The 13323-nt window shown below is 39.9% G+C and overlaps 1 protein-coding gene across 4 annotated transcripts in view; it reads left to right on the top strand.

The window, feature by feature from the left end:
• The first annotated feature begins 235 nt into the window (after positions 1 to 235).
• The window catches only part of LOC122817620 (golgin IMH1-like), a 283457-nt gene continuing 270369 nt past the window's right edge, over positions 236 to 13323 (top strand). Inside the window, exon 1 of one of the 4 annotated variants that reach the window (XM_044090667.1) lies at positions 236 to 758. In XM_044090667.1, coding sequence (XP_043946602.1) covers positions 471 to 758 — 288 coding nt within the window. In that variant the 5' untranslated portion in view covers positions 236 to 470. The remainder of the gene's footprint in view (positions 759 to 13323) is intronic. The other 3 variants (XM_044090669.1, XM_044090668.1, XM_044090666.1) reach the window with 3 other exon arrangements.

Here is a 13323-nt window from a genome sequence, read left to right as displayed (position 1 = left end):
TAACTGTCGCATTACGGTTAGTGTAGTTCTCAGTGCCATGGCAAGTACAGCCCTGATTAAATATTTCATTAGATATTTTAAATATACAATTGTACTAAGACCCTACTGAATGGCAAGTGAGTGAAGTGAATCCAAAATTAACCAGCACAAAATGTTCCATATAAACACTCCACCCCTTCAGCATCCTGTCTGGACACTGTAAATCACAGTGAGCATCTTATCTTTGAGCAGTTCAGGGCTGTTTTCATATGTTTATATTTGTATTGCTGTGTGGTTCTAAGCAGAATTCCAGCCCCCACGTTTTCATCTGCCATACTGCTCCATTTTCAGTGAATGACATCACTGCTCCAGCAATGCCCAAACTATAAGGAAACCCGAGTCAAGTCTAGCAGGCAGACCACTTCAGTTTCAGCAGAGACACGGCTGGAATGCCTGAATCTCAGGCAGGACATACATAGGCTGGTTACAGAATGAGAATGGACAGCTGTAAAAATCCCAGAGTACTGACTGCTGCAGTTGTCTTCCTTCTGCTGGCTATTGCTGCTGCAGCAGCCTGGATCATCCTGCTTACCTTAAAGGTTAACACTTTAAGTGTGGAACTTGAGCACCTTAAGTCAGTGGAAGTCCAGAGAGCCCACAATGAATCCATAGTCGCCGTCAAGGTGAATAAGGAATTACAAGCACAAGTGCCAGATGAGGGAAACGATGACAGCATTTCTAAGCTGAATGCCAGTTTGCTAGCATGCCAAGCTGAAGGTGTAAGTTGTGTGTATGTGTGTGTTTATCATTTCCATTTGTAATATTAAGTCAAACATACACTTCATGCTTTTAAACAGTTAAATTCTCTAAACATTTTTGAATTGCCAGGCAGCTTTGTTAATATTCCTGCATCAGAATTTGTCTGTCTCACAGTGTGTGTGCATGCATGTGTGTAACACACACAAACATATAATATACAGACGCATATATATGTATGTATATATATATATATATATATATATATATATATATATATATATATATACATACACACACACACACACACGAGATGTGCAGTTATATAAATAAGCACAGGAAATTCTGCAAACTTAAACTTAGCACCTGTTCCACTTTTCACATTCACTCCTGATTTGTGCAGCTGTCCCATAAAAAGAAAAAAAAAACAGAAGTGTCCTGATAGCTTGAGAAAAATATTTCTACTTTTTATATAAATATTGTAAAAACTAGGATACTGTAATTAAAGTGATGTAATATCACACAGAGAAATAGAAACAGCTAAAACTCTGAAAAAAAAATCTACTTTGCTAAGAACATGAAAACAAGTGTTTTGTTTTTTGTTAAGGGTGTGGTTCATGTTTCATGAAGAAAAAACCCCATTTTGGGTATACAAAAATATGTAAATCCTACAGAAGTGTTGATAGTAATTACTGTGCTTTTTTCAGTACTGTAAGGCTGTAAATGTTTATGTGCTTCTCTTGTTAGGTTGTTGGGGTGCATTAGGAGATTAATGTTCCATGACGACTGGTGGAATGCAGTGGAAGCATGTGTCTGTGGACTGAACTGCCATCACCACCTTTATGTTGTTCTGTAGTGATTCAGGCTATACCTTTGAAGGGAGTTGTTTACATGCTCCTAGTCTGCTGAATTTTGAGGTAGAGTGGTTGTCATTTTAATTGTTGGTGCAGGAACAGATAATGCAGATACGTCTAGGTGGTGTGAGGACAAGAAGTCCACGAGTCATAATTTCACACAGAACCAATCTGTTTCTCTCTCTCTCTCTCTCTCTCTCATATACACACCTACACACAAACACAACCAGTTAGTGATACCAGAATGGTACAATGTGCTTCAGGGAAAGCCAAGTTCATAGGTGTTTACTAGGCTAATGACCACAAGGGCCTTTTTAAGCCTAGCCATGCATCCCAAATCTCTGACAAGTTCTGATATAAGATCAAGCAGAGGCTTGGGAGATGAAACATTTACAAACTAGGGCCTGGGAGGTGAACCATTTACAGATTACCTGTATCCATTAGAGACATAGGTGCTAAACCAGGGATGAATTTGTGTTCCCCATCCAATTGTCCAGGTTGCACTTAAGTTCATAGATTAATACTAGGCTAACAGCCCTTCTGGTCCATTTTAAGCCTAGCCAATTACCCCATGTGAGAATCAAACCCTGTACCTTGTAACTTTAAGGTAAACACCTTAACCATTATGCCAACCTCCCCCTTGAATTGGGTTAGGGAGGAACTCTGCTTCACATAGAAGGATTTCCTCACTACTGTAGACACGTGATGGTCAAAGACTAGATTACTATCTGTGCGTATCCCTAAATCCCATATTCTTTCTGTTGGTAAATTCCAATGTATGAATTCCTTCAGTTCGTGGGAATGAAAGATAATAATTATTAAAACAAATGGAGAGAAATGTTCCCTTTGGAGATTCTGTCTAACTAAGTTAGATAAATTTAAGCAAATGCATAGTCCTGAGAACTCACTGGTTTAGGGATGCTTGCTGGGAGAGTGAAACATGGTTTTAATTGTCCAGAATAACTCTCCGTTGGGTTCCTGAAAAATGTGCATATTAGCACAACATTAGAGGTAATTCAATCATTGTGAAGTCTGACAGCTAAACATACAACAGTATTACTTAAGTTATTTTCTAAACATGTAATTCTTCTGATATTCATATTAAATGAATAGATTGTTGTTAAGTAGGAAAGTGTATTAGCCAGACAAGTAGATTTGCAGACTTGGGTTTTGAGTCCTAAAGGTAGTTAGTACATTAAAGCCTCATTAACAATTATCTCATTACTAGAACTTTGTTGTCTTTTTTTGTGCACTGGATACAAGTTTCCAATTTAGTTCATAAATTTGCCAAACCCATTTTTCTTTGAATAGCAGAATATTGAAAGGTTGAGTGCTTGCATTATAACTTTTATACTATTTTATACAGTAAAACAAAGTGACAAGTTACTATTTAATACATTTTAATAAGATTAATTGATCAATCCATAAGGATTGGCTACAGACATTGTTTGGGCTTAAGAAAAGTAGTAAACAGATGAACGGCACTGATAAAACAAGCATGACTTGCAATAAATTAAATGTAGTCAAGGAGAAGGATGGCAGAGTATAAATAAAAACAATTGATACAAGTTCATGAAATGAAGCACCATATCATAAGCCATTGTATAAACATAAAAACATAATACTTCAAGGGAAGAAGCCATCTTCAATGGCACAGCTGGATATAGCCCTGGCTACAACCCAGGTTAGCCAAGTTCACTTTGCAGCTCAGGTGTCTGTTGGAGCTAGTTTGGGAGAGGAAAATGATGGCATGGCTTTATCTACTCACCTTTATTTTGGGCATGGAGAGACGAAATGTGTGACCAAGAACGCTCTCCATGATAGGAATGTGTGTCCAGGCATATTTACCATGCAAGGAACATGTGCCCAGGCATGCCCTCCATGTCGGAGACCATAGTGAAGACTGAAGATCATACTGGAGGTCTGCTGTCCGCAAGGGGGGGGTAGGGTCTTTGATCACATCATGCATAGATGTGAACATACACCACCACAATATCTTATTGCAGGATTTACCCCTTAGATGCCCAAGGCATGCACAGACAACACAATAGGGCTTAATACCAAAATCCAGTCCCTACCACAAGGATGACATCTCCCAGGCCTGGTTAACTCAGCTGTCATATTGCAGAACAAATAGGGATCGAATTAGTTCACTGGTCAACCAGAAAGAATTAACTATATTGTCAGTTGAAAGACTGGGCCAAAAAGATAGCCAATAAATAAATAATCCCAAGGCCACGAATTCGAGCACACTTGGCAATCACAGGCAACTAATGCAGTTGTAAAATGATACAATCCTTCCTTACACAACCACAACTTCACTATACAATCATCTTTTTCTCCCTCTGAACCCTTGAACTGCAAGAATCTTCATCATCAGTCTGTCCATTGCCCTCACCATCTGCTGTGCTTGTCATCACTAACATTTATCTGCCTTAAACATCCTTTCTAGCTTCTCCTTATCTGAGCACAGACCACATCAGTGCATCATTTCCTAGGAGCAGGAAACAGCATATCATTGCAATCGTCCATTGTCATGGCTTTTCCTATTTTAATCTGGCTGTACATCTCCTGTCCACAATGGTATGTTAGCTTTGACCTGTTATGGACTATTCTTCAGCACATATGACTGCCCTTCTTACCCAACCTAGTGCAAATTTGACACTTCCTGTTGTCTCCTATTTGCACTTCCTTTCCAGTTACATGTGCACCTTCATTTTTGGTGTTTTCAGACTCAACCTAAATCCAACAGTTATATATGCATTTATCTTCTGAGATTGTAAGAAATTAATGGAGGTTAGTGAGAGGATATATGGTAGTAACATGTCCCCCTCCACATCTAGAGCTTTACAGTGGGTAATTTCACCTCTTTTCTGACCCACCATCACTTCATTCTTCTGACCAGGTACCCTCTACAATGCACACCTCTTTCTGTGGGCTCCTACTTTATAAATGATCGCCTTTCTTAGCTCAGTCCTTTTCTCCATTTGTCCTACCACTTACAGTATGTACCCCATATAGGTGTAGTCTTTTCCATGACTGTGTTATTATGGCAATGCAATACTCATCTGCTCTTTTCTGTCTTATACCCCACTTTGTGGGATAGCCCTATTTGCCATTTCCTTGAATAAAACTGCTTCCTTTCTCAGCACGTTCAATAACCTCAGGCCCTTGTTTTGAGACTTTCTTAAAGTGTGAGCTACCATCCCTCTTGTTCCTACTTGCTCTACATTGAGATATGTGATTTAACCTTTGCAGGACTGACTAAGAAATACTGGGACTATTAAGGCACACGACATGCAGCTAGGGAGCAGAACAGCACAGACAGAATATCAATGATTTTCTGCTGCCAAAGTGAAAAATTACAGCAGCTCAAAGTTTGAGTCTAACTATTCTGTACCTGACAGGTAAGGTCAGCACCTGTGCACATGGACTGTGAGCAATGAAAGAGACTACGATTTGTTCAGTTTCTGCCATCAAGCAGTTCTATTCTTTCATTCATTCGTTTGACTGTGGAAACATGGAACCCCATTTATGAAGCAAGTTGAAGAGGCAGCCCATATTTATGGAACACTGTAAATAGTGCGCTGGATTCGCTTACTTGTTCTAGGCAGCAAAGTAGTTCTTAGAGTTGGGCATGTAGCACTGAATTTAGAGGAGCAGTTCGGTACTGATTGTGTTACTAGTTTCACCATGCTGGAGTGAACATTTCGAAGTAGTAGTAATTTGTGGAACACAAAAGAGTGGGAATGAAAATATGGAAGAAGCTTCACGACTAATAATATTATGTCATATGTGTAGGCGGCTATGTGCAGTGGAAGAAAGAGGCCAGCGGGAAAGGTCTTCTGAAAAATTAAGACTTTCTCTCAAGTGCTACAACATGCCTGTCCCATAGAGCTCAAATAATCCCTACTTAGGTTTAAGGACAGTAGTGCCTCATCAGTCACTGGTGCCGTCTCGTTCTGGTCTACATGAATCTCAGCCGAATGTGGTACATCAATATCACATGAGGTTCTTTGGAAAGGGAGCACGGTGGGTCTCTCTCTCTGCGTATGCTCTCACATTCTATGATTCTGTGTGTACACTCTGTGTCTGTATGAGCACACATTCTGCAGGTGAATGTACATCTGCAAGACTACACAAATACATAATATGTGCATTAGTGTATATGTCTGTGTAACTGCATGGTTATGCGTTTGCATGTCTGTGTGTCTCTATATATGCGCATAACTGTCTTTTTACAAATTTTTGTAACCTTGTGTGCATGGCTCCACTTTCATTATGTTTGTAGATCGCCCCTGTATGTGCGTGTATTCATGCACAACCACATGTATATGGATGTCTGTGTATGTGTACACGAGTTACTTCCTTTTACCAGACATGTAAAAATATATGGCATATCTTATTTCTGTAAACTGTCCATATATGTGGCCTTTACAATGTCCTTAGGGCCTAAATCAAAGCTAAAAAGGATCTGACAATGATTATTTCAACAAACAAATCAAATGCCTTTTCCGCTATAATAATTGCACAGACCAGTGCGTTTGCTCCTGCTTTAGCAACTCCCGTGCATCTGATCAGTGGCTTACCAGAGTGTTAGGAAGGCTGAGATAGAGGTACATGACAGGTACTCACTGCTCAGAGCTATTGTGATGGCTCATGTCTCCAGATTATATTGATAAAAGATGGGGAGTTTGTAAATGTGCATTTTAGTGCCCTGCATCCTTATATGTTTGACTGCTTTTGATATAAACCTTTAACTGTTGCTGTTTATGACAACATATGAAATCATACATACAGTTCATGAATTCTATTATACTTCATTGCCAAGGTACTTCAACAAGAAAACATGCTTCATTTCATCTAAAACGCATTTCAACACTACTCTTCACTGAACGACATTTCATTGACAATTTTATACACAGAAAATATAGCTCCAAAAGCTCTTTTGTGGGGGGGGGCTCCTGCACCACCCACCTGCCTGACATATATAATTCCACGACATAACAGAGGGAATTACCATGGTGAAAATACTGAACAACACTAATTTGCACTAATTCCTGTGCTCCAAAACCACACCAGCAGCCATTTTCTATACCATTGCACATTTTTTAATGAAACGAGTGTCATTAAAATGTAGTGTTGATGAGTTTTAGATAAAATAAATCACCTTTTTTCTTTGTTGATAAACCAAACTTTTAATGAAATGAATAGAACCCATTTTACGATATTGACTAACTTGTTATGTGGTACAGAGGAAGATCTCCTATATTAGCAAAATGCAGCAGAGGAAAGACTTCCTTTTGCAGAAGCAGTTTCCTGGGGTCAGTATTAAAGCTGGACACTGAAACAGCAGTATATTTAGCATCAGTTCCTACTGCTTTCCTTGGGTGGGGGACTGGCAATGTGCACCAAATCCACACTGGAGGCACACAGAATATACTTCACGTCACAAATGATTTCTGTACTGTCTTGACTCATAATTATTAATATCTAAAAGTGTACCAGCAATAAAGCTATATCCCTTACCTTTGCCAGTACTGATAGAGGGGTAGACAAAACCTCTGATATAAGCAGGTGAAGGACTACTCTTTTAACTATAGCTTTTGAGTCACCTAAAACTCCCTCACAAACATTACATGTAAGAATTTATGGGGCTCTTCCTCATTGTACAGAAAAGATCCATTTACTTAAAGGGCATGCAAGGATTGTCATGGTAACAACAGGAACATAGTGACTTCTGAATCCTACACAAATGCACTCCATGAGCACTTATACGAGTGCATGGATCGTGCTATCCCAAACAGAACGAAGACGCTATCCTCCAAAAAAAGGAAGCCAATCTGGTGGTCCCCTGCCATACTCAAACTGTACAACAGAAGCAAGAAACTGTTGCAAAAGAGAGTAAAATCCCATGAGTGGAGGAGCTCCCTGGTCAGCCTCAGTAAGAAGCTGAGATCCCTTATAAGATCCTCCAAAGATAGCTATGAAAACAAAATTGCCACTAATTTTAAGGACAACCACAAAGCATTTTATAGCTATGTCAAGAGTCTCAATAGCAACACCCAGATCTGCTCAGAGTTACAGCACAAAGGCATGAAAATTACAGAACCAACTGATATTGCCAACATCCTAGCAGATAGGTTCAGTGCTAACTTTACCCCCTTTACCCCCTAAAGGGCCCATAGCTATACAGGAAGAATGCAGAGTCCCTGTAATCATAACTATGCAGGTAAAAGCTGCACTCTCTAAAGCCAAAAACACAGCATCCATGGGACCGGACAACATCCCAGGCTGCGTTTTACAGGAACTTCAGAATGAACTAGCTCCCCACTTAAGCACCATGTTCAGTAATAGCCTTGCATCAGGCTTTATGCCCACTGAATGGCGCACAGCAACAGTTATCCCACTCTACAAAGAGGAGCCACCACTGATCCCGGGAACTATCGACCTATTAGCCTGACAAGCCTGGTCTGCAAGGCCATGGAACGTATCATCATGGAACTCATAAACAAAGACATTGGTAACCTCCAAACGCTGGATCCCACCCAGTTCGGGTTGTAAAAGGCAGATCATGCCTCCTGTACCTGATCGACTTCTTTGAGGCAGTCACCAAAGCCGTAGATGAGGGTAAGGTGGTTCACACAGCCTATCTTGACCACGCCAAGGCTTTCGACACCTTCCCCCATTCTGGAATTATAGCTAAACTCACTAAACTGGGTATAAATCCCTACATCACAAGATGGGTTGCCAAGTGGCTCACTGACAGAACCCACACTGTAAAAGGTGTAGACTCCAAATCTGACCTCAAAGCAGTGACAAGTGGAGTACCACAGGGTTTCGTCCTGGGGCCTCTCCTGTTTGGTATCTACTTCTCTGAAGTACAGGCTAACACAAAAGGCCTCTGGTTAACGAAGTTCGCAGATGACTGCAAACTAGGAGCCATAGTCAAGTCCCCAAATGATGTGGACATCCTACAGAAGGGCCTCGCTGAGATAGATGCCTGGTGTTAGAGCCATGGCCTCAACCTCAATGCCAAAATTTGCAGTGTCATCCCCTTTGGTAAAAACTCTGTACCCATGAACTACCACATAGGCAGCAACACTGAATGTGTGATAAGAGACCTTGGGACCCAGGTGGACAGTAGTCTCTCCTTTGATAGTCACATCGCCACAGTAGTCAGGAAGTCCTTCTACGTGGCACACCTCATCATAAAAGGGTTCTCATCCATGAAAAAAAGAGGTCATTGTTCCCCTCTACTCGACACTCATTAGACCCATTATAGAGTACAATGCCCCTTTTGGAATGTACCTCACAAGACATCTGCAGCAGCTGGAAAGGCCACAGAAGTACCTCACAAAGAGGATTACTGGCCTCAAACAAATGCCTTACACTAACTGTCTCAAAAAACTCCAGCTTTACTCCGTAGCATATTGCCTACTCCAAGGTGATCTCTGCCTAACATGTAAATCTATGTCAAACCCAGAGCTGTTGGACATGCTACACCTAAAGAAATCCCAATCCCTCCGAGCTACACGCTCTAGGGACCTAAACCTTGTAACCACAATAAATAGGGACATACTGGAGGGATAGATTCCTGTCCCAGAGACTTTCCATACTCTGGAACAGGCTACACATCTACGTCAAGCAAAGTTCTTCATTAGCACTCTTCAAGAAAAATCTTGATGAGTGGATGGGTAATAGGAAATACACCCCGGGGATCACTTCTGTCTCTCTGCTGGACAGTGGCACAGGAAAATAACTTTCTTGAGTGGCGTAAGCCAGGGAACCTTGTTGGCTAGGCTTATGTAGGCCCTTGGGCCAATAGCCTAGTACCTACCTATGAACCTATGAAGACAACATTACAAGATACTTGGTGGGTTGAGGTAGTCCAATAAAACTGATGGCAAGAATGAATGTGGAGGAATAGAATGAAAAATATAAGAAAATACAATGTAGTTCTTCCAGGATCTGAGCTTGGACAGTAAAATACCATACCAGTGTTCTTATATCCACATCATAGAACTATCATCTCATTTTATACTTCACTTTAGACACACACGCATGGCAAGATGGTTTGTATGTTTTATTAGTAGTACTTTAATAATTTACGTATGATGCAGCTGTGTTATCCTCATTTTGTTTTCACTTTGTCAGGGTTCTTGGACATTAGCAGTCACTTAATCACCCCCCCCCCCACTGGAATTCTCAGTAGTCTTTCCATCCCATGATGTACATTAGGAACTCTACCACTGAGTGTGTGTGTGTGTGGGGGGGGTGTCCCATTTTATTGCTCTGTTCTTGATTGTCTGAACAACTGTCTCTTGTAGGAGTTAGTGTATAGCTTTCCAGATGCACAAATGGATGTTTACGGATTCTGCTTCATCCATCTCTCAAGTGAACTGTTGTGATGTTGGTAGTGCAGTAGGGATCCCCATCTAAACAACTTGTGTTAGTTTTGTCACCTTATACAAAGGATTAAAGATGCACTGACGTTCTCTAAACAGTTTCTTACTCTTACAACTTCTTCCTAAGCTGTCGCTTTACTCTTGTTCATTACAGGTCAGTCGGTTACTTGTTGCACCTCCATTTGACACCAGAGGACAATGCCTAATCCCATTCTCCTCCACCCATTGGAAGAACAGTCGGCTGGGGGCACTTGCCTCTGTCTCCTGCTGGCCTTTGGTAGTCACAGTCTATCCCCAAACAGTCACCACACTGCATGCAGAACTCCAAAAGCTATGCTAATGAAGTAGCTATTGCTGTATTCAATAGGAAATAAATAATGTAGTCCACTAAGCTTTGATCCTAAGCTCATGAAATATCACTTCAGTTCTGTTTACTGTGATCTGTTTTATACATTTATTAATAAGAAAGTCCACTGGACACAACTGTCCGTTTTCAGCATCAGACCAGGAACACTGTCAGGTTAAATGACTTGCTCAGAGTTGCACTGTATGCAAATGAAGGTGGAAGGAAACAAACCCTTTACCCTTGACTACAGGAGGCAGAAGGGACTTTAGAAATGTCAGATGTGGTAACCATTCAGGGGTACAGAACCCAGAATATCTGCAATGTAAGTTTATGGAATTATTTAGGCTGTGACACTATATTAAACATTTAATAATTCATTCATGATACCCAACAGCATAGTTAAGTGATATTTTTGCATATCATCTATTTCTGAATTAAGTACATAACCTGCTAAAATGGCATAGGTTTCAAGAATGACTGATTGGATGAGCAGTGCTGCTTACAGCGGCATTTCCTGGTCTGATGTAGAAAGAGTTACATGTGTAGTTCTCAGCCTTTTACAGCGAAATTGGTAACACCAGCCAAGGATTTGCTACTATTCGAAAACATGATGGTATGCCTACTTTCTTTACTAACATGACAAGATTTTTTACACCACTGGGGATTAATCAGTACTTCTTGGTTGTTTTGGGCAGGACAGATATTCCTTCTTTACCAGTGTCTACTGCTATCAGTAAACAGCTGCGATGCATTTGCACCTGGATGATGTTGGATCAGAGGTGATAGAGAGCCATTCTATACCTCTACCTTTCACCATGAAACATCTTCAAGCTTGGATGATTGGTTTTTGGTACCGGAGGGTTTTTTTTTTTGACTGACAAATGGCCTAATGGTGCTCCTCATCAGCTGACCAACCATGGTACATTTTAACAACAGATAGATGTTTTGGTAACAAAATTATTAAATTAAAAAAAATTACAATTTTCAATGCTTCTTTTACACAAGAAATGATGTGAAAAGCTTGCAATTCCATAACATTCCCAATTGCATCATTCAGGATTCTTTGCTACAGAAAAGGATTTGTTGAATTTTTTTCAGAAGGCAAGCACTGGAATATTTAAATACTTTGATCAGACATTATGAGATCTTACTCTACAGTTTATTGCACGAGACTAAGAAAGTTGATCTTTCTACTGTAACAACTTACTATTTGACAATAAGAGGTCTGAACACGCGCATTCTACTGTTACTCTTAACACACCAGGCTTGTCAGCTCGAGGAAAGAGAATAATCTACAGAGAGATAGGGATGAATATCAGGCAGGTACACTTATGCCTTTTATTCTCAGAATGCCATTATTCAGCATTTAAATACCAAAATCAGATGTGTCATAATATTATGATGACTTGTCCACAGCTTTTTTAGAGGAACCCCTGAGACGTTTGGAATGCCCGACTCAAAAGCAGTCAACAACAGCATTGTATAAAAACAAATGAAGGGAAACAATCACAGGAGGAAGAGTCATTGTACTTGGATTTAGGTTACATTATACACACCGTCAACGAACCTTCCAGGTAGACTGTTCTTATCATATGTGATGTCAGTGGCGTAACCCTCCAATCTCAACCTGAGCAGCTGTTCCATAATGGGCTCACTTTCATTCGAAAAGAGCATGTGAATTAGGCTGATATGATCATTGAATTCGAACCGTTTTTAAATAAATTGAACTTTGCATTTTTGTTTCAGAATGACAATGTGGCAGATGAGCCTACATGCAGTTTGGTTCCGAGATCCTAGTAGAATCCCCCCTGTGAACCCCAATCTAATTGTTTTTAAAAGACTATATATGGAGGACTTCAAGAATGCTCTCACTGAGTTACATCAAAAATAAGAACATCAGTTTGAGCCTACGCAAGGTTAGGGCTTTCCACCAGTAAGACCATTTGTATTATGAAGCTTGACAAAGGTGGTGGAGATGGAGTTAATGAATCACATTGATAATTCCAGTTGGATGTTCTCCCATATCACGAACAATGAATTTTATATAGTGGTTTCCTACAATGAGATCATGAAGGCTTTAAAAGTTTATAGGTTTGATTATTAAAGATTTATCGGATACAGGGGACATTTCTCCACAAGAATATAATTTTCTGACCATTTCTAAGCCTAAGATTTTGGAATTCCAAAAATATGCAAAGTCCACTACTGTTCTACCCATGCATCCTATTATTTCTGTTGGCAATCTGTTACTGAACCATTTTCAATTTTTGTGGACTGAAAGTGCAAACCTTTTCTGCATTGCTTCCTGGGTGCCTTGAAAGACTCACTGCACTTTCTGGCTAGACTGCTATGACTTATGATTGAAATGACTTGTTGATCACTGGGGATGTGAGGAACCTTTTTCAATGTTATCCCCTAGGAGTTTGACATGTACTGTTTAGGAATATGCTTGTCAGATCCATTGTATCTACTATAAACATTAACACACCCTGCTGCCTTATGGAAATTGTTCAAGTTCACCTTTGAAATGGAATTTATATAGCTAAGTATCCATTGTGGCCATGGGGGTAGGATGCACCCTTAAAGTCTGCAAAACCACCTTATGCTACTGGGAAAATAAATTTGTCATGAGTTGTCCCTATTGCCAAAAATCTCAAAATTTATGTTCAATTTTTGGATGTCAGTTTGTCATATGAAAGGGAGATCAGGATACCCTTAATGACCTTTTCTGTACCTACCACAAGGTACTATGGACTTCATGGATTTTAAGTTTTTCATGAATATTCAGCAAATTCCATTCTTGGACATTTTGGTATACAAGGAGATCGTGTTTTTGCATTTTGATAGCGCACTTACTATCGAACAGAATTTTAAAAAGGTAGTGCTTTGACTTAAAAATTCCACATACGGTTGTATATTAAAATTTTCTTTTAATAATTTGTCATAGGTGAACATGGAATGAAAGTTTCATTTTTAGATG

Source organism: Protopterus annectens, chromosome 13.part0 (assembly GCF_019279795.1).
Source record: "Protopterus annectens isolate FY-2018-M chromosome 13.part0, PAN1.0, whole genome shotgun sequence".
Lineage (NCBI taxonomy): Eukaryota > Metazoa > Chordata > Ceratodontiformes > Protopteridae > Protopterus > Protopterus annectens.
This window is presented reverse-complemented; position numbering and strand designations above follow the sequence as displayed.